A 21888-nucleotide genomic window follows, 5' to 3' on the forward strand; every position below is an offset into this window, starting at 1 on the left:
AAGTTGTAGTAAAATATGAGGAAAGGATCCCAAAGCTAGCACTGTTTACACTGTGATCCCTTCACCCCCAAGAAAAGAACTCCCGGGTGGGGGCTAATGCCTTGAATAAGACATCAAGGACCATCATGATCGACAAACCGGCCTGAGACATGCAGATACCATCATCTAACACAAACACTTTACAAAATAAGGGTTTTTTCTTTTTTTCATTTTTTTTTTACTTTATAACCCTTTGGTACTATTTGAATATATTTTTTTGCAATGTGTGCATACTACTTTTATAATTAAAAAACACTCAAAATGATTTTTTTTTTTTTAAAGTAAAGAGCTAATCACAGTGGAATATGAAATGGAATATCAGCTTTGGGGACAGGCCACTCAGTTAAGTCCAAACACCCCAACGTGGTCACTGGGTTTCCAGTCTTCGGCCCTCTAACTCCACCCAAGGAGCACCTACTGTGACCTTGAACTGCCCTCAATGTCTAGGCACACTTCCTGTTGCTAAGCGCCCTCCCGCGGTGCGGGACACAGGAGAAGCCCAGGAATCCAGGAGGAAATGGGTCAGCAAAATTAAGTTAATTTACAGAGTTATAGTAAAACCCACCACCATAACCCGGCCCCGCATATGCAGCGTTCAGCGACCGCAGAATGGCGAGCGCCTGCAGGTGGCCCAGAGGTTGGCGCGGGGACACCGCGGAGGGATCCCGGGGTTCCGCCGCTGCCGCAGGGCGCTTGGGCAGGCACGTGTGCCTCACAGCGCGAAGGTGGTAAAGAAGATGTGCATCTTAGCCAGGAAGGTGGTGACGGAGCCCTGTCGCCAGAGCTTCATCTCCACGTCCAGGGCGAAGTCCCGGGGCTCGCGCACCAGCCGCTGCAGGTAGACCACGCCCGTGTAGGCATTGAGCGGCCGCGTGCCGAAGTAGCCCTCCTCATTGCCCTTGGTGATGGTCAGGGAGATGGTGTCGCCCGCGAAGACGGGCACCGGGCTGATGCGGAAGATGTGCGCCGGCACCAGGAGGCCTGTCTGGAAGTTGAGCTGGTAGTAGGTGATGCGCGCCGGCGAGTTCTGGCACTCCATGAAGTCGTGGCACGTGGTGCGCTCGCACTTCCTGTGGGGGGCACGGGGGGCGTGGTCAGCGGGCCCGGGGGCGGGGGGGGGGCGCTCCCACCCCTGACGGCCACCAGGCCTGGACATGGCGCAGGCCTCAGCAGCAGGCTCAGGGCCAAGTGGCCCGGCTCCGTCGCCAGCTCTATTCTGCTAAGTCGCCTTAACTCTCTGGGTCTCAGTTTCCTCATCTGTGAGGTGGGATAATAGCCTGTGGTCTCGACCGTTGGTTGGGGTGAGTTAATGGGCATGCAGGGCTTCACACGGCGCCTGGGACGCTGTGTTAGCAGCCCTTAGCCACACGTTCCTCCCTGTCTTCTTCCTTCCTCCCTTCATTCTGACCCGCCTTCCTCCGTTTTGTTTTCACCTGCATACTTCCCATTTGCACAGATTCCCTGGGCACGGTGTTTTGATTGTTTCACCATTTTCCAAATTCCTTTTCTTCCGTAACTGACTCTCCTTTGGAGCTGTCTCCTTTTCTGACTCAGGGTAGCCTGCCCTTTCCCAGGGGAAGCCTCTCTGAGTACCAGGGCCGCTGGCCCACCTGGAGCTCCAAGTCACCCACTCCCTAGGAAGCCTCGAGACTCGGCCATGCTACATGACAATGACAATGAGGAGGGAACCTCCACCAAATCCCACAGGGGGTCTAAGAGCTTGATTTCTGAGCACAGCATCAATCTGTCCCTTCTTGGCTCTCAGAGCCACTGTCACCCCTACCTCATTAAGTCACTCTCCACAAGCTCACTGATTCCAAAATGGACGCTGCTTAGGCGCCAGGGCTCAGCAGCTCTAGAGGATCCTCTGAGCAGAGTTCCCACCTGGTGTACCATGGCGGCACAGGGCCACACGGGCGCCACGACGACAACCATGCCACCAGCGAGTGGAAATGACGCAGTGCTTACGTCACGCCATGCACCGTGCCAAGCCCATGCATCCCTTTACTCATCTCGTGCGCACACCCACCCCAGGCTGGCGCTGCTCTCACCCCCATGTTCCAGACGGGGCAGCTAAGACCCAGAGAAGGGAGGACCTGTCCAGGTCACCTAGACACACTCGCTTAAATGTCCCGACACGCATGCACATGGACGTCAGAGGGTATGTGATAGTGAAACAGGGCAATGTGCCACAGGGCAGCCATGAGGTAGAAGCAGCAAGCCGGGCCCAGCTGAGCACATGTGTGACCGCAGAGTCACCAGCACCTCGTGCCAGCATAAGAGGGAAGGTGGGCGCCCTCCGAGGCCGTCACATCCAGCTGGGGGCAGGGGCAAGAGCTTTTGCTTGACCCACTTTTGTTATGGAAATATTTTTATAAGCACGTGTCCCATTTGCAATTATAAAAACATGAGCATGGAAAATACCTTACAAAGTAAAATAAAGTGGAAGACAACTGAATTATAGGAAACACGAAAGTGCTTTATGAAAAAGTATGTTTAGTAAAGGACGGGAAATACGGCAAAATGCCAAGAAGTGATCAGTAAGAAGTGTGGTCACCGGTCTGTAGGATGGTCCTGGATGTCCCACCTCCTGGTGGCCACACCTTGTGTGGTCAGGGTATCCTCAGGGTACCCCCCACCTCTCGCAGTGCTGGACTGTGTGCCCGTGACACAGTATGTCACTTCTAACGTTAGGTTAGGTTACAAAGGACTGTCACGTGCTCTCCTGATGACCCATGCCAGGGAAGCCACATCACCAGCAGCCTCACGGAGAGGCCCCCATGGCAAGGAGCCTACTGCCCAGAGCCACGTGGCTGAGTGACAGGGTCCTGCAGCCCCACTCGAGCCTTCAGATGACATGGCTCCAGGAGACTTGAAGCCAGAACCACCCAGCTAAGCTGCTCCCAGCTTCCTGACCCTCCAAACCACAGGGGGATAATAACTGGTTGTCATGGAAAGGTGCTACGTGTTGGGATAACGTGTTACACAACAATCGCTAGCTAGTATATTATGTGTGTGTGCGCGTGGAAGGAGGGAAGGGGATGGAGATTCTCTGTGAGTTGTCTTCCCTTTGTTCCCTTTGCTCTGAGCTTTCTGCAAGGTGCTTTTATTTGTACCCTGTGTGGTCAGACCACAGACCCAGCCGTGTGGACCTGTGAAGAGCAGGAGGGGTGAAGACTGGCAGCCCGAGAGGGGTGCAGGGGTCCCTGGCCCAAGGCCAGGCAGGGGCACTCACGTTTCGGAGACCCGGACGTAGTTTGGAGGGCACTCGAAGCGCAGGCAGCGGAAGCTGCCCCGGATGTTATGGCAGGTCTCAGCCTCAGAGCAGTTGTGGGTGCCCAGTGCACACTCGTCCAGGTCTGGGGGGGTAGAAGAGGAGGGTGATGACGGGGACCCCTCAGCTGGGGGCATTCGTCCAAACCACCACAGCCCACGCTGGAGGCCTGGGTCTCAGGGCAGCTGGTCCCGGCTGCAAGCACACAGCTCCCCACCACCCTCCACCACACACACCCACCTTGTCCACTCCACACCCAGCAGCTGAGGACCTCGCTTTAAAATAAATCATCTGTGTCCCCTGAAGGCTTCCCACGCTCCCAGAATAAAAGCCGAGTCCCTTCATGCACACCCCTCTGGCCCTTCTCTGAGCTCCTCTCCTTCCACTTGGGCTGCAGCCTGTTGGACGTCTCTGCGCTGCTCCAACGCCCCGATGCCCATCCCACCCCAGGGGCTTTGCACATGCTGTTTCTGCTACTGAAACACTTTCCCCACATCTTCCCATGGCTGGCTTCTTCTCATCTTTTAGGTCTCAGCTCAGGGTCACCCCCTGCAGGACACCCTCCCTGACCACCCTACAGTGGTCCCCCTCCCATTTTATTCTCCTTCTACTGCCTGTCCTGCTTGGAAACACATGCTACTTCGTATGTCTGTTCTGTGTCCAACCTCCCCTTCCTCAGTGTGAGCTCCAGAAGGGCAGGATGTGTGTCTTTCTTGGTCCCGTGGTGTCCCCAGCAACTAGCGGAGTGCCTGGCACAGAGCAGGTGCCCCACACATATTGCTGGATGGAAGTGTCAGACCCATCACTTGTAAGTACGGACTCTGAGATGCGCAGCTACGAATGTCCCCCAAAGCTGCGCAGACCTGCTCCCACCTCCTGTGCACGCTCACACAGACAGGCATGAGGTTAAGCACGCCCCTATGCTCAAGCATACGCACCCAGGTACACAGAATCACAGACATAAATGGATGCTGACACACACTCACACACACACAGAGAGACATATAGGTAAGTATCTGACAGAAGCTCAGAGAAGCAAACTTGGGGCGTGTTTGTGCACAGGCAACCTGCAAGACAAGTAAGATCAAATAAATGGGTTCCACAGACCCTTTCCATGAAGACTAGCGGCTCAGCTGAGGGAGGCGCCAGGGGCCGTTGTTGGGGTGAGGTGGGGCAGAGCCTATCAGGAGCTTCCCTGGGAGGCTTCTGGTTTCTTGCTCCAATCCTCCACACTGATCCAGTTTAGGGGTTTCTCCTCACTCAATCCTCATGTCAGGCCTGTAGGGTGAGGGCCACGGGCCTCCCCGGACACAGGAGGGAACTGAGGCCCAGAGAGGGGCACAGGCTCGCTCAAGGTCACACAGCGGTCAGCAGGCAGCTAGGGCTGGAAGCCAGGGACCCAGTCCCGATGCCACACGGACTCCTTAGAAGAGCAGCGTGACAGGAATGCCAGGAAAGTTGTAACAACAGAAGCCAACTGCATCCCAAGTCTACGCCTGATGTCCATCCGATGCTCGGGGCCCTCTACGCTCATTAACTCATTTGTCCTCACAACCCCACGAGGCAGGAACGGTGTCACTTCCCATCCTCACATGCTGACTCCAGGCAGTTGGCCACCACCCTCTGTGGCGACAGACCAGCTGACATTCATTCACCTCTCCAAGCCCCCCTCCCTTTCCTCCTCTGCAAACTGGGTCATGATCCCGATTTCCCAGGGTGGCACAGAGGCGAGTGGGAGAAAACAGGGCAGGAGCCGGTGGGGCCAGGATGGGCGCGGTTATTGTCCTGATGGTTCATTAACTGAATCCACATGAAGGGAGGGCCCCTGCTCTTCCCCCTCTGGCCCCAGTGATACTCAGGCTGCCCACACTGGTGAGCAGGAAGTCCTGCCCCTGATCCTGGGCAGGGGTGTGGCGGGAATGGGGAGGGAGCTGCTTCTTGCTGTCTGCCGGCCCAGTGCTGTAGTAGGAGGGAGGAGAGCCAAGGGTCAGCACCCCTGTAGCCTGGCCTCACCATGCTGTCACAGGACTTCCCTATGACCCCAGAGTCCTCGCCCCTTGTGTCTGTGGCGTCCTCATCCCTGGAGCCTCTCTTGGAGAGGTCAGGCCAAAGGGAGAGCTGGACAAGGCCATATCCTCAGGGGTGTCACTGCAGCCCCAGCTGAGACAGCCAAGTGCCACCCACAACCCAGATGGGGGAGGAATAGGGGACAAAGTCAGTGCTCAGATTAATAGCGTTGCTAAGAGCTAGCCCGTTGTGAGTGGACTGCTGATAAGGGCTTTACATATATTCAAAACAAAACAAAGGCAGAATTCAAGGTTATTTTCCGCATGACCTTAACTCCTATTATATCGTATATATACATACTGTATGTATGTTGGCATAACAAGGTACTGGGAAAAGATGCATCCAAGTATCAGCAGAACTTGCCGCTCGGTTCAGTCGAGGGGTTGAGCGTTCAAGAAGCACCTGCTACGCGCTGGACGCTGCCCTGTGTGCTGATGAATGAGGGTCATGGCCCTGCCTGCACGGAGTATGTATTCTAGGAGACACTGCCAAGTCTCAATTCCTTCACGTTTTTCTGTCCCCACTTTTTTTTTTTTTTTTTAACCACTGAAGAGGGGCAGGATTTACTGTGACATATTAACCAGAACACTCTGTTCTCCCACGGCTGTCCTCCCATCCTCCCGCTGGAGCCACGAGACCTCCGCGGTTGGCCTGAGTCAGAACAGGACCACGGAGCACAGAGAAGGCTACCACTTAGCTCTGAAGGTCAGCGGCTGCAGACGTGGGCACCACAGGTGACTCAGGAAGTGGACACGACCAGGCAGAACCACCCTTCCCGCGCTCTGTCCTTGACCACCCTGTGACAGCGCAGAGACTTTTCCAGCAAGACAGTGTGGAGGGGCAGCAAAGGCATCACATGTACAGTGGGGCCTCGCTCTCGCCTGACCTCCTGGTGGGGGCTGCAGCAGGAACTGGAGAGAGGGGACCTGGGCCTCGCGGGGGGGGCACCCCTGGGAGGAGGATGCAGTGACCAGGGATGGGGGCAAGCACAAGCAGCTGCAGGGGCCACAGCCAGAGATGGGTGCTGGGGGTCAGATGCACCAGGGCCAGTGAGAGCAGCTGTGCACCCGGGCTCAGGGAGCCCTCTCTGGTGGCAACAGAGACGCTGTCGGCTGGCCAGGCAGCCCACAGACCCCAGCGGACATGGGCTGGGGAGAGACCATCCTGGACTCAAACAGGTTTTCAAGAGCAAAGTCACTGCAGGGTCTGACTGGACTTCTGAGAAGGGACCCCACCTGTGTTCTGCCATCAAGTGGAACAGAGCCTTGTTCTCTAAAATGAAATCCTATTCTAGGAACATAAAGCCATGTGTCCCATACAACTCAGCTGATGGCGGGCAAAATCCTTACCTTTGATGGAGCCCATACTTACTCTTTTTTAAACTAAAAAGCAGAGGGCTTTGCAGCCAGGGAGGTCAGCTTCTGTGAGCCTACCAGGCCTCCACGACCATGATTTACCTACCCTCACTTGGGGTCTTTTATTTTTTCTTTACATCAACCTATGGTAAAGAATCCTTTTGCATTAGACTAAGTATACATATATGGACTGGAACAGTCTGCACAGGTATGGTGTTCCCTGATCTACTCTGTCCACTGCACCCTAGCTGATCCTATATTTTGTTCTTCACTAATTAAAAAAAAAAACAAAAAACCCCCAAAACCAGCCAGCTGAGATCTACCAAAATGATCTCAGGACCCATTTACAGGTAGCAACCACCAGGCTGAACAACACTGGTCTAACTCTGTACCCTGCCCAGGACCGATTCTGACCCCTGGGCCTGTAGGAATACCAGTGCCTGCCTTGGTGGACCAAAGCTGCAACCCAGGGGACTCTGTATTCTGAGCCCCACCACCCAGGGAAGAGTCAGTCACGCAGGCCAGGAGGAGGGCAGGCGGGCTGCGCTGTGAAGCCCTGAGTGGTCACTTCTTGTGCGGGGGGGAGGGGAGGGCGTGGATATTCCTGTGTCCTGCCCAAGTGGATTCTAGACCCCTCCACCTTCGCCGGGTGGCTTGCCAGGCCTAGAATTTGGTGGCCTCAGTAAGTCCCAATGGAACTGAACTTAGTATCGTGACTCCCCAGCATAGAAGGAAGATTAGACGTCACAGAACCCGGTCTCCATCCAGGAAAGTAGTTGCAAACTGCAAAAACAGGTGACTGCCTAGCCGGTTTGTACATCCTTAGTGATGGGAAGCCCCGTGCAGCCCTACCCAGCTCTACACAGCTCTGGCTGGTCCAATGTCTTTCTGCATGCAAGGTTAGCAGATGCAATGCTTGGGGACAGACCCTGGGACCCCGGAGACCTCCTCAGGTTCTCCACTGGACAGGTCTCCTTTTAGGATCCACCCCTCAGGATCCCTGTCCCTCTCCTAGGAGAGGGCTCACAGCTGAGCCCAAGCTGAGTCAAACAGCAGAAAGACTGTCTCCTTCTTCAACCCAGGCACAGACCTTGGTTAATATACCCACTAGCGGCATCGGCCATTCCATGTTTGTGTCCTAGGTGTCAGAGTTCCAATCACACAGCAAGCTGCTCAGAGCCTGCCCGAGACTCTGGTGGGGCAGGGTCCTCCTTACTTACCCTTGCAGGACCTCCCATTGGCCGTCATGGTGTAGCCCCGCTCTGGGCACGCACACTGGTAGCTCCCTGGCACGTTGACACAGCGGAAGGTACAGAGGATGCCAGCACCTTGAGCACACTCGTCAATGTCTGTCAGAAAGAGGTTCGGCCCCTGGTGAACCCCTTGTCCCCAAAGGGCCCAGCCGCGGACAGTCATGCCAGCCCTGCCACAGCCCTGGAGCCTAGGGGCCCATTTCAACGATGAGGACAACAGGTCTCAGAGAGGGGAACAGAGTTGCCAGTGGCCACACAGCAAAAGAGAACTCCCATTCCAGTGCTCACTCCATGATTCCTACTAGCAGTGCAGGGCCCATAAGGTACCAGACACAGGCCTGGACAAGGTATGTAACCTCATCCTTCATCCCGCTGAGGCCGGGACCATCACCTCCACCTTACAGAGGAGGAGCCTAAGGTCACACAGCCAAGGACATCGCAGGGCTGGGAATCCAGTTCTAACATGAGGCTGAAGCCTCTGTGTGTCCTGTGTGTCCGTGGCCCAGCAGGGAGTCTCTGGGAAGCGGGCACACGGGCAAGGGTGCCTCTCGGGCAGGGGGCCCCTGGGCAGAGGACTTGCCTGTGCAGGTGTGCCCGTCCTCGGCCAGCTGGTAGCCTTGGCGACAGTAGCACTGGTAGGAGCCATAGATGTTGGTGCACTCCTGGCTGCAGCGCCGGGCCTCACATTCGTTCACATCTGTGGGGACACTGGCCTGTGGTCAGGGCAGAGGCTCCCAGCCCAGCGGCGAGGGCTGAGGTCCCAGCTTACTTAGAGCCGTATCTTGGGAAGCCATTCGTCCCAGCCTCTCGTAAGGGCCAGTGGGGAATTAGAGGCCCAGAAAAGGGCAAGGCGCCCACCTGGGCCATGCAGCTGGGGCAGGGGCAGGGCTGGAGCTTGCTGGTGGGGTCTCGGCCTGCTGCCTGGAGGAGGCAGCCCCAGATTGGGCTCAGATCTCCCCAGTGGGGAGCTAGATGCTGCCCCGTTGAGAGGCCATAACAGCTGGTAGAGATGGCTCTGGGAGGCAGCATCTAGGTGCTAATAAGGACCCCCTCAAGCTCTGGGGCCTCACCAGCCTGCCCTGATCCTCACGCCTGGCTCTGCATGGGGCTGGGGGGGGAGGAACCAGAGCTGCACGTGTGGGCACATGAGCCAAACGGTGTGGGAGTATGTGAGGGGAAGGTCAACTCATGGCTCAGATGGAACATCCACTGGGCTCCAAGCTCGGCGAGGGCTGGCACTTGGCTTTCCCTCATCCAACCAAGAGATGCTGAGCTGTTACAATGTGCCGGGCCTGTGCTGAATTTGGGGACTTAGCCACAAACAAGACAAAATCTCCACCTCGTGGAGCTGCCGTTGCCGTGTGTGTTGGGAAAGGAGGGGGAGGGCTAATTGAATGAGTCAAATAACTAGTACGTCCAAGGAGCAAGCGCTGTGGGGAAAGAGTAGAGAGGGGACAGAGAGAGTGTCTGGGAGGCTGCAGCTCTGCAGTCATGTGGGCAACTGGGGGAAGCGTTCTAGACAGAAAGCACAGCAAGAGCAAAGGCCCTATGGTGAGAGTGTGCCTCGTGACCTCGAGGACAGCAAGGAGGCTGGTGTGGTCAGAGCAGAGGGGGCCAGGGGAGAGGAGCAGGGGAAGTGGGTCACACAGGGCTTGGTGGGCCGCCGTCTGACTCACGTCCAGATCCCCCTCAGAATTTCCCAACACACGTGGCGTTCACATAAAATGAGCCATCATCTTCTCTACTGGGCTCTGAACTTCTGGCGCCAGGGGCCACACTGGCTTCATCTCTGGGTCTCTGACCTCCAGCCACAGAGGGTGTAGAGAAGCTGCCTGAAGCAGGGATGGTGGCAGCAAAGGCAGAAGGCCAAGAAGCGAGTGAATGAGCCACACCATTCGAGACCCATGCCCGCAGCTCGCTGCACCCAGCCTGGCCTGGAGGAGGGGCTCACAGGTGATCAGAACACAGACGAGGAATGAATGTGGCGAGGTCTATTCTGGGGGGCCCTCCATATGCCCTCTGAGGCAGCCGGTCCTGGTCACACTGCCCTGCCCCTGGACTGGTGCTGTCCCATGGGAGGGCCAGCTCAGGGGTCTCCGCAGGCTCCCCTCCCCAAGAGGGAAGTAAAGAAAGTGCCTCCAGGCTAGGTGGGGCTAGAGACCCACATCCTCTTCCCTCACCTACCCCCTGACCCGTGGGCAGGGCCCAGCCCATTCATATGCTTGGTGTAACTCACGGTGTGTTTTTTAGAAGTTTAAATCTATCGTAACTTGTAAAAACCAGGAGCTTTTACTTAGAGAGCTACATTTCTAGCAACTGAAAAACCAAGATCGGCTCAGCCTGGACTGTCACTGCTGGGCAGGACCATCTCCAGGTGCTGTGTGGCTGCCACTCCCTCTTGATGACCACCGGGCTCTCCAGCTGGCCTGAGCCTGATGTCATGTTTCACTCGCTTCTGTTCCTTGCCTGGACCCCCAGGATGTGCAATCATGACCAGGATCAGAATCTACTAAGGGGCCGAGGCTGGGCTGTCATCCCTGCCTGAAAGGAGCTCCTGTCTGGGGGTGCAGACGATGCAGAAACCCAGCCCCTCTGGTGTGAGATGGCCGGACCCTGGGCCCTCTGGGAGGGCTTCGGCAGAGGTAGAGAAGTGGTGTGAGGTAGGGATGGGGCCGGGGAAGGTATGAAGCTAGGGGCTGGCAGGGCTTTGGGCTTTTTACATGGTGGGGACCTCTGTGCGGGGTCAGAGGTCGGGTCAGCAGTACCTTCACAGCGCTTGCCATCTGCAGCCAGCAGGAAGCCGATGGCACAGGAACAGCGGTAGGAACCCAGCGTGTTCTCACACGTGTGCTGGCACAGGCGGCCCGGCGAGGTCCAGCACTCGTTCACGTCTGCGGGCGGGCGGCAGGCAGGGGGTGGGCGGCCCGCAGGGAGGGCAGAAGGGGCCTGGGAGCCAGCTCCCTCCACCCCCAGGTAGAAGCGGGGTTGGGTGAGGACGGGGACACAGAGACCCACAAGGAGAGACAGGGAGGAACCTGGACAGGGAACAGGAGAGGCAACAAGACCAGGGGCCGGGGAGAAACGCAGCAGGAGTGTTGGAAGGAGGCTGGAGGCAGAGACAGAGGGACGGACAGACACAGCAAGAGGCAAGAAAGAAGGGTGACGGGGCCATGCTGAGAGAAGCGGAGGAGACCAGAGCAAAGAGGAACAGCAGAGCAAGGCGGAGGACAGGGCCGGCAGGAAGGAGGAGGAGGCTTGAGGGCTGGCCCGGCGCAAGGCTGGGGCAGGTGGACACCACAGAGGGGTTCCCGGCCACCAGGGCCCACCTACCGACACAGGCCCGACCGAAGGCGTCCCGCTGGAAGCCGGGTTTGCAGTCACAGCGGTAGGAGCCAGGGAGGTTGTGGCACACCTGGCCCTCGCCACACTGGTGCACCCCCGTCTCACACTCGTTCACGTCTGCCAGGGAAGGCGAGCAGGGCACCCTGAGGCCCAGGCTCCCCCTCGGCCAGGGCCACCCACGGGCCGAGGAACCCAGGAAGCCCCAGGCTGGGTGGAGGGCAGGCAGGGAGGTGCTTGGCCTCACCCACACACTTGGTCCCATCCTGGTTGGCGTGGTAGCCACGCCCACAGAGCAGCGGGTTCCTCTGGCACGTGTAGGAGCCCACGGTGTTGATGCAGCTAAAGCCTGGCCGACACGGCTCAGCCAGCGACGTGCACTCGTTGATGTCTGCAGAAGTGATGGAGGTGACAGGGAGCCTGGCACGGCCCCTCCCCGCATCCTGGTTTCTGAGTCCAGGGCCACACCCAGAGGTGGCCGTTTTGGGGATCCAGACCAGCCTTGGACAGGGCTGTGGGATGAGAGTGTCCCCCTCCTGTGTCCTATGACCCCAGGGCCTTCTCCTCCAAGAACCTAAGCACCTGCCGAGCTCTTCCTACATTAGTCTCACAGCTGCCCTGATGAGGCGGTTAAAGGCAGTGGCCCCCCTAGAACTTGAAGCTGAGTTCTAGGGTAACTACAGTAAGTCACGCCCCTGCTCTGGCTCTTCCTGCCAACCTGTCAAGCTCATCCTCCATTTCTCCCTCACACTTTGCCCCAGCCTCACTGGCCTCATCATCTCAAGATGCCCCCAGCCCACCACAGGGCCTTGGCGTATGCTGTCCCCCCTTCTCAGGCACACACTGCCCTCTGATATTTGCATGGCTGGCTCCCTCTCTTGCTCAGGTCTCTGCCCCAATGTCACCTCCTCAGGGAGGCCCCCAACCATTCTAGGTAGATGAGCCCCCCTTTAAGATTTCATCCCCTACTTGTTTTATTATTTATCAAAGCACCTTTGAATAACTGCCACTTCTATAAATGTGTTTGCTTAGTCCCTCCTCCTCCAAGATGTCTCAGTGAAGTGCTATAACTCCCTGACATCTAGAACCAGGCACATAGTAAGTGCTCTGAAAACACTGTCAATGAATGAATCACTGAAGAACTGTTGGCATTCGGGCAGACCCCCACCCCCACATTTCCCTGACCCTGGCTGAGGATCGCAGGGACCCTCTCGTGCCCACAGCCCTCGTGCCACTGCCAGAGTCACATGGTGAGGAGCTGTTAAGGGGTATCCCAGAAACAGCTCCAGCTCCCAGAATGGCTAGAGGGACCCCCCCCAGAGTCTTGAGAAAGGCTTCAGATAAAGCCAACACTCCTCTTGTCCCTAAGTGTCTTCCCTGTAAGATGGAGACACCTGTCCCACCAGCTGCCCGCGTGAGGGAAGGGTGTGCAACGGAAGCTGTTTCTAACACACCCCGGTTTCTGTCCACAGCCAGCGGCTGGCCTTGCACACCTGCCTGTCTTTCCACCTCCCCTGCATCTTTCACCTGCCCCCCCTCACCACACACACAGGGTTGAGCGCCGCCTTGACCATGCCTGCTGCAGATGCCGTCAGTCCCGCAGGGGCTCTGGCGCCCCGCCTCTGGACCCGACATCATCAGCAGCTCCAGGAAGGTGAGGCTGCAGGCCAGCAGTGTTGTGGAAGGAGGTAGAGAGAGGTGGGGAGAGTGTGAGATCTCAGACCCACGCGAGGACAACTAGGCCACCATGTCCCAAACTGCAGGTCTTGACCCATGAGTGTGGAATGAGCTCGACCCCATATGTCTCACTAACATTCTCTGCAAATAGAAATTTTAGCTAGTATCCCATGTAGTAGGGTAACGTTTTGTGGAATCTCTGTTCCAGCTGTGTGTGTGTGTGTGTGTGTGTGTGTGTGTACCAGGTCAAGATATAAAGATATTCCTTACTGCTAGCTTGGTTAAAAACCTCTGATAGACATTCATGCCGTCCAATCCCAGAGAAGGGTAAACTGAGGCCACAAGTGTAGGAACTCAGCCAAGGTCAGACAGGTCAGGATTTCAAGAGTTCTGTTTCGCAAGTGCATCCCGGGGCCAGGTCCCAGCGAGCCCTCCCAGAGCCCCCCCGGCCAGCGGCCACAGCCCCCGCAGCCCCCGCTCACCCACGCAGTTGCCCTCGGGGTCCTGCAGGAAGCCCTCCATGCAGCGCTGGCGCGCCTGGCAGTAGAAGGAACCCTTGGTGTTCTGGCACGTGAAGCCCGCCTGGCAGTTGTGTGTGCCCAGCTCACACTCGTCCACATCTGCCACACAGAGACGGGGTGTCAGGGGCCAGTGGGCTGGCAGGCCCCTGCCCCCACGCCCCACCGTGACCTTGACGGTTGCAAAGGTCTCCTCCATCATGGGAGGGCAGCAGAGCAAGTTCGCTGCTGGGACCCAGGCCAGTAGTAATGATGCTTTCACCACAGTGCCTGAGCATCTCTGCGGTACCAGGCACCTTGCCCGGCACCCTGACGGGGCTTTCTTTACCTGGTGCTCCCAACAACCCCAGCAAGTAGGGGCTACGACAAACGCCTTCTTAAACAGGGGGGATGGAGGCACGAACATGGCTGATGGCTCGGGGACCCTGGGCTGGGGCCTGCTCCAGGGTCTGTGCTCCCGGGGCAGGCAGAAATGAGGACGAGGGCCCAAGTCCCCCAGGGCCTGTGTCCAGCCTTCTTGGGAGGTGGCACCGAGGGGGAAGCTGCCAGATCTGGAAAGCACCGCTGTTTCCACCTGCTCTGTGGCACAGAGCAAGTCCCTGAGGGCCCCAGACCTCCGTGCAGCACCCCACAGTTTACAAAGTGCTGGCTGAGCCCTCCCTCAGCCCTCCTGCAGCAGGTACAGCTGGCCTGACAGACGAGGAAACCGAGACAGGATGCAGAAAGGTGACGTATAGGGAGTCCACGGCAGGGCAGACACTCACTCAGTGTCACTGACTGCCAGACCAAGGCCTGTGTGTCTGTCTGTCTGCAGTCCTTCCACCTGTCCTTCCCTCCATCCCTCCCCTGTCTGGTTTCCACGGCTTCCACCACTGTTCCACAGCAGCCTGGTCTCTGCGAGGCCCTGTGCTGGGTTTCAGGCACCCAAACGTGGACCGGGTGTGGCCCCTGTCCCGAGACCATGCCTGAGGAGGCAGCCCCTCCGCAGCTGCTCTGGTCTAAGGAGGTGGCAGCCAGCACCCGAGATGACAGAGGGGCAGGGGGCATGGGACACGTCCAGGGAGGTGGCGCCCCTCCCCAGGTGTCAGAGTCTTCAGAGGGGGGCTGGCCCCGGATCTGTGTGTGCACATGTGTGTGCCGAGGGCTCATCTCTCCTCCCAGCTCACTCCACCCAGGCTCAGGGCCCAACGTGGGGCTTGCTAATCCACCTCCCTGAGTTCATGCCCAACCTCAGGTCACTTTTCATCCAGTTTCCAGGGTTTGCAACACTTGAGTGCTTCTGTGGGTCTTACCTCTTTGGTGACATTCTTCTGGACATTTTTAGTTAAAAATGTTAAGACTCCAAACCTCCTCCCTGATGGGACCTACCAACCCTGTCCCACTTCTTGCACACTCCCAGCCTGCCTTTACCCCTGAGACTTTCTGTTCTTTGGCCACACCAAGATCTCTCCCTTCTCCAAAGCCCTCATACTTGCTGTTCCCTCTGCCTGCCTAGAGCCTCCTCCCCCAGAGCTTCTCATTCTGCAGGTCTGGATTCCTGGGACATCACCTCCACGGGGGCCTCCTTGGAGCCCCACCTAAAGTAACACCCAGCCCACAGCCACTCCTGCCCTCCCCGTTTGCTTGGGTGGCCCGTCTCCCTCATCAGGAGGTGGGGGCAAGGACACCGTGCCCCAGCCCATATCCTGCCATTCAGAACACTGCCAGGCACGTAAAAGCAGCCCAAGAAGTTATCTGTTGAAATGGTTCCATGATAATTCTCCCTCTTCTTAGGAGGCTAGAATTTTCCAGTGAAAAGCACACAAGTGGCACACAGAGCTCTGTGGAGCTCTACCCCCCAGTGCACAAACAGGGGGACTGAGGCATGCTGAGGCAATCACTTGACACCCCACAGAAGCACATTATGGCCTCCGCCCACCAGCCTCAGATGCCCCACTCTGCCCCAAACACCATCATCTTCGAGGTCTTCCCACAGGCAAGAAACCCAAGTGCTTGGAGCTTGCTGGAGGGAGAAGGCTCTGGTCAGGCCACGGGCTGGTCAAGGGGCAGGGTGGGAGCGGGACAGGATAGGTCAGGGTGGGATAGGAGGTGGGGTGAGGGCGGGGCAGGGGGTGGGGCAAGAGGCAGAGCACATCAGGGGCGGGGCCTCCAGCCCGCCCTCCTCACCTGCGCACTCGTCATCCTTGAGGGCGTAGCCAGGCTCACAGGTGAGAGCCTTGTAGCAGTGGAAGGAACCCACCGTGTTCACGCAGTGCTCGCCCCGGCTGCACGAGTGCAGGTCCGTCACACACTCGTTGATGTCTGCAGGGAGAGCGGGGCCGTCAGAGGCTGCAGGGTGGTGCCAGGACCTCGGGCCTGGCACAGCCAGCCCTGCCCTCAAGACCTCAAGGTGCCCACCACCCAGAGAGCCCCACGAGGTTGATGTGCACCTGTCTATGCAGCCGTTCATTCAACAAAGATTTATCAAGCATCTGCTGTGCCAACAAGCATTGTTCTTGGCACCAGAGTACATCCAATGGTGAACAAGACAGACAAATCCCTGCCGGGGCCGACACAAATAAATAAGCATCAAGTAGGGAGGGTGGTGGTCATGAGTGTCATGGAAAAGCCAGAGCAGGGTGAAGGGAATGAGGAATAGAGAGGGCAGCAGGGAAGTCCGGGGGATCCTCAGACAGGAGGCCATTTGAGCAAGCATGTGAAGGGCTGACAGAATGAGTCAAGCAGATATTCCAGGCAGAGGGGACAGTGGATGCCAGGGTCCTGAGGAGGGAGCCCCCAGGCAGACTCAGAACTGGCCAGCAGGGGGTTTGGCTGCAGGGGAGAGAAGAGAAGAGAGTGTTTGTAGATGCAGAGGGAGGTGGGAGCCATAGAGGCTGTTAGAACGGGAGATGGATGACGGGGCTTGGACCACCACCCATGGAGGCGAGGAGAAGCAAGTCAGGTCTGGAAATGCTGTGAAGGTAGAGCCGACAGGATCTCCTGATGGATGAGCCAGAGGTGAGCGAGAAAGAGGAGCCGAGAGGTGTACAGAGCTTTCTGGCTGAGCGGTTGGACAGGCGAGGGTGCCAGCCTGGGATGGGGACGGCTGCGAGGATCAGGCCAGCAGGGAAGGCTGGGAACCCCACCGACACACTGAGTTTGAGTGTCAAGAGGCAGCCAGGCATGCATGTGAGTTCATGGAAGGGGTGTGAGTAGAGACACTAACTGGGGAGTCGTCAGGGGCTGAGGTCCCCTAGGGGACAGGGCATAGAGAAGAGGCCAAGAGCAGGCTTGGAATGAGCAACTGGGAAGGGGAGAAGCCCACAAAGGTGAGAGAAGGGAGGGTGGGAGAACCTGCCCCAGGTTCTGGTGCTAGGGATGAGCATGAGCGGATGACCGGCCGCGTGCTGGCCACCCCCACACTCCACCTGGCAGGGAGGCGCAACAATCCTTCACTGATGCATTCATCCCTTGGACACACATTAGCCAGCCACTATTCTGTGCCAGGCCCAGCCGGCCAAGCGGGAAGGTCGCCACAGCGCCCGCCCTCAAGGAACTGCCTGCCTGGCGTGGGGACGGGACAGGGAAGGTAGAGATGCTGGGGAGAAAAGCTGCTGTCTCGGAGCCTCAGACTGTCAGAGCCACTTCTCAGGGCCGGTGACCGGGGACCTACATCTACGAGGATGATGGAGACCAGGTGGAGAGGTGGGGTGCAGGGCTGTGGGGAAAGACCCCCTTCCAAACTCACAGGTGACCAAAGGGCATGCAGGCCAGGCTGACCCTGACTCTGCGGGCGGAGGGGATGGGGAGGTGGGAAAGGGAGAGTTTCAGGCCAGCAGTTTCCGGGGAAGGCTTGGCTGCGCAAGATAAAGACTTCTGATTCCCAGGATGGAGTGACAGGGAGAGATGCTCCCACGACCCCAGAAAGGCCACAGCTCCACAGCCCCAACAGCCTGGGAGGAACCACGGTAATAAGTAACAGCAGCTGACACTAACTGAGGTTCACTAGAGGTCTGGCCATTTACAGATGCCATTTCACAAACGAAGTGACTTGACTGGACCGAAGTCACACAGCCTGCACATGGCAGCAGCAAGAAGGGAACCCAGAGCACCCAGCCCAGAGCTGTACTCTTTCCACACTGCTGCGGGATGGGCCCCAGAACCTGGGGCTGCTTCCTTCCCATCATCTAGCAGAACAGCTCACCTGCAACACTTTTCCCAGGGGCTAAAATGGCCCTCAAAGGGCAGGGCACAAAAGACAAACTGCAGAAGTCATACATCCATTAGAAGTCTTCTGGACTTGGCTCCACCCTATCCCACTTCGGCTTACATACCTTCGGTGATGGGGAGCTCATTACCTATGCAGGCTGCTTCAGTGTAACCCATTTGTTGAATCATAACAATGACATCAAATACTCTTTATGTGGACTAACTCAATCTCCACGGTGACGAAAGCAGGTGTGACTACTATGTCATTTCACAGATGGGGAAACTGAGGCTGAGAGGCTAATGGACTCGTCTAAGGTCTTGCAACTAGAAAACAGCAGAGCCAGGCTTTGAACCCAGGCAGTCTGGCTGCAGAGGGCACTCTTCACCCAGGTGCGAGTCTCTCATCGCACCAGCCGGGGTTCACAGCCGAGCCTGGAGCTAGCAGATGAACCACAGAAGACATCGGTACTTGTCTGTGCATGAAGAAGTGACGGGGAGAACAAGTGCTAACAGATGATAAAATGAGCATGTCAGTGGAGCAGAAGGAAGGGGGGGCACTGGGGCATCAGTGCAGAATGAACAAGGAGAGAGACATGAGAGAACGAGAATGTGAGCTCATAAATTTTGCTGAATGAAATATACCTTTGCTCTTTTAATCCCAGAACCTGTTTTCTGGCTGCCCGGGGACCCCTTCTAGTACGAGGTCTTCTGTCCAGGGCACTGGGGGAGCCCACACCCCCAAGCATGGCCAGGGCATCCTGGGAGGGGTCCTCGCAGGCCCGGGCAGGATCCGCCTTCCCAGACATCCACACACAGACACGACCCAGACAGGAAGAGCTGCCCAGCCCCCCCACGGAGAAGCGGGTTCGGGAGGGTGTATGTTGTGCCGACAGCTGGAGGCCAGGGCAAACATGTCTGCAGCCGCCCCTCAGCCCAGCACCGTGGGCCCATCTGCCCAGCGGTGGAGGGTGAGGAAGAGAACATGTCCGGGCTGGACATGGTCCCCAAGCATAGAGAAGACAGACGGGGCTCTGATCACGTGCCCTGGATGCATTTTGCACTGTTCCTACCTCCACGCTTTTGTTCGAGCTCTTCCTTCCACCCTCCATGCCCTTCCCGATTTCCAAGTCCCATCCATCCTCAGAGACCAGCACAAATGCCATCTTCTACGGGGAGTGCGTCCAGATGCCACCAGTGGAGATGACCTCTCCCTTTGCTTGTGTCTCTACTGGAGCATTTCCAACCTTCTGCCCCAAGTCCCTGCTACTTTGAGTCTATCTCTCTGTTGAGGACCATCATGTTTCCTCCATGAAAACATCTGGCCCCTGAGCCATGGGAGAGCATCAAGTCTGCTCTCCTCACTGCCCCCAGGGCACACCCCCAAGTCCCAGCCCCTGGCCCCCATGTGCACCGAGAGGCAGGAGGGAAGGGCCATTACTGAGCACCAGCCCCATCCACACTCAGGCCAGGAGCTAGGTACCGCTGGGTAGCAGCCCTTGCCCAGTCCTCTGGCCCCGAGGTTAGAGGCAAGGAAACAGGAACAGAGAGGGAGCTCCACTACTCAGAATCACACAGCAAATGAACACTGAGTCGAGGTGCAATGCTGGGTCTGCCCAACCCCAACTCCATCCATTCACCTCTGAAGGGGATTCTATTAGCACCTAAGGGTAATCTCAGCCATCTCAGGCTCACTGTGCCCCAGGCTCTGCGCTACGCCATACACACATCATTTCTAAAGGAGAATCAATGCCTCCTTTTTTACAGGTAATGAAACTGAGGCTTGGAGAAGGGAAGACATCTGTCCAAGTCCACAGAGCTCCTAGGGGGTCCCGCTTCAGATGCAGGCCTCCCTGCCTCCAGACCCCATGGACTCTATCCTGCTGCCGGCACAGGGGGCCTTCTCATTTCAACGACCTAGCCACACCACACATCAATTCGTTTTCTGACTCTCGGGCACACAGGTCCCTGGGGAAAGCAGCCTCCCTGTGGCGTCGATGAAGCAGCGGGACAGGACACCAGGACACGTAGGGCATGACACGGAGCGGGGGGGTGCCGGCGGTGCTGAGAGCCCATATGCAAAGGGCAGGCCCTTTAGCATGTGGCCACGGCGTGGCAGCGTGGCATGGAGCAGAGCAGAGAGCCGTGACGGCGGCGGCAGGCGGGGGCTCTCGCTTACCCACGCACTTCCTGTGCATGTTGAGAATAAAGCCCTCGGCACAGAGCACCGTGTGGCTGACACAGTAGAAGGATCCCAAGGTGTTCACACAGAACTGTCGCAGGCTACAATCATGAGTGCCCATCAGGCACTCGTCTTGGTCTAGTGACAGCCGCAGGAGGAAAAACAGAAGGGCCGTTAGAGGGGCGTGGCCTGTCATGAAGCACTCCGTGACAGAGAGGGAAACTGAGACCCAGAGGGGGGCAGGGACCCGCCCAGGGCCCCCTAGCGCATCAGTCGTACCTCTGGGCTTCGGGCCCAAGTCTGAGTTTGTACGGTCAAAAAGCTGTCAGAGCCAGAACCCCAGTGAGGGCAGGTTGCAAGGTGAGGCTCAGAGAGGATAGGCAGCCCGCCCATGGGCACACAGCAGGGTGGGATCAGAGGCCATCTCCCACCCAGCTCTGGACATTCCACCTCCAGAGGCAGTCAACGAGCCATGCAACGGCAGGGGTCTGGAACTTAAGTGCCCAGCGGACCAAGCTGGCAACATATATAGGAAAAGGGGTTGGGGGACAAGGGGCTCATTGGGGCACTCTGGGCCCTGTGCTCTGTCTATGGGGAGACCAGGACTGTGAAACCCTTGTGGGCAGAAGTTTGAAGACAAACCTTAAATCTGGTCATTTAAAAAAAAATTCTTGAGTTTTCATGGTTGGTAACTCTCATCTGATTATTTTAAACAGGGTGAAGCCCAGCAGGATCTCCCTGCAGGGCAGACTGCCCCCTCAGAATGCCATCCCCAACCTCTGGCCTGGACCTCACAGTCTTTACTGCCAGGGGTCCCGCAGAAGCCCAGAGAGACACGGACACTGGCCTGAGGCCTGACAGGGACCGAAGGAGTCCCGACCCAGGAGAGATGCAGTCCTCACGTTTTCAGGCCCTGAGGAATGGGGACGAAAACCCAGAGGCCACCTGAGATCTGCTCCCCCGCACCTGGGAGAAAGGTCTGCCAGTCACTGCCATGCTGTGTGCCCTGGACCAGCCTCCTGCCCTCTCTGGGCATGTGGATGGCTTTCATCCACATCAGAACAGTCTCAGCCAAAGGGCTAGATGTGGGGTTTCAGCTTTGGATAGGGATATGGGTACACGTGGACACCCACCGAAGTCACATCTCCTGAACTTGAACCTGAACTAAAGCATTTCCTGGACTGTCTCCACGCTCCATGCTTGTCCTGCCTCCAGACATGAGGAGATGTCATCTCGAGGTCTCTCAGGTTGCTCTTGAGGTGTTATTCACTGTGGGAAGCACCCCAGCAGGTGCCGGATCCAGTGTCCCCATTTCACAGCGGGAGGTCCTGGTCCACTAAAGTCCCACCAAGACAAGACCTGGTCCTAGCAGGACAAGCTTTTGGTCTCTTTTTGGCCCTTTTGGCCCTTTTGGAATGGCAGAGTTACCAACATCCACTGCCCCTTCTTTGGTTTCAGTAACAGAACTGAGTACATGCCATCCAACTGGGGCTCCTGCTGTCCAGCCCTGCTCCCCCTCAGAGACAAGTGGGGAGTGATGAGCATCACTTCTGAGTCCTGCATTACAACAACAGGGCACATACTCCCCTCTTTCTCTTTTTCCACATGTGGCTAGAACAAGGACAAGGTGGTCACAAACCAACCTCAGCCAAGGAGACAGGGCTAGTCAGAGTGTGCTCCAGGGACCTTATCAGAAACCCAAATTCTCAGGCCCCACCCTAGCCCTACTGGGTCAAGATCTCTGGGGATTCTTTGGAATTCTCAGGATCCGTGCTGTCACCAGGCCTCCATGTGACCCTGTGGCATGCTGAAGTTTGAGAAGCGCTGTTCCAGAGAATGGCAGAACAACAAGATGGAAGTGGCCTGAAGTCCTGGCCCACCCGTGGGCACACCTGGATGGCATGCACACAGCTGTGCATACCCCTGGACGGCATGCACACACCTGTCCATACCCCTGGACGGCATGCGCACACCTCTGCATACCCCGGGACGGCATGCA

General features: G+C 57.4%; 1 protein-coding gene across 2 annotated transcripts in view; it reads right to left on the bottom strand.

The window, feature by feature from the left end:
• Positions 1 to 326: 326 nt before the first annotated feature.
• Positions 327 to 21888, bottom strand: part of FBLN2 (fibulin 2) — an 84665-nt gene continuing 63103 nt past the window's right edge. Inside the window, exons 9-18 of one of the 2 annotated variants that reach the window (XM_081822779.1) lie at positions 19887 to 20027; positions 15689 to 15823; positions 13487 to 13624; positions 11575 to 11718; positions 11319 to 11447; positions 10754 to 10879; positions 8569 to 8685; positions 7956 to 8084; positions 3275 to 3398; positions 327 to 1109 (exon numbers count right to left, since the gene is read on the bottom strand). In XM_081822779.1, coding sequence (XP_081678905.1) covers positions 752 to 1109; positions 3275 to 3398; positions 7956 to 8084; positions 8569 to 8685; positions 10754 to 10879; positions 11319 to 11447; positions 11575 to 11718; positions 13487 to 13624; positions 15689 to 15823; positions 19887 to 20027 — 1541 coding nt within the window. In that variant the 3' untranslated portion in view covers positions 327 to 751. The remainder of the gene's footprint in view (positions 1110 to 3274; positions 3399 to 7955; positions 8085 to 8568; positions 8686 to 10753; positions 10880 to 11318; positions 11448 to 11574; positions 11719 to 13486; positions 13625 to 15688; positions 15824 to 19886; positions 20028 to 21888) is intronic. The other variant, XM_081822780.1, reaches the window with a different exon arrangement.

The sequence above is a fragment of the Leptonychotes weddellii genome, chromosome 1 (assembly GCF_054177405.1).
Source record: "Leptonychotes weddellii isolate Sample4059 chromosome 1, ASM5417740v2, whole genome shotgun sequence".
In the NCBI taxonomy this organism is placed as follows: Eukaryota; Metazoa; Chordata; class Mammalia; order Carnivora; family Phocidae; genus Leptonychotes; species Leptonychotes weddellii.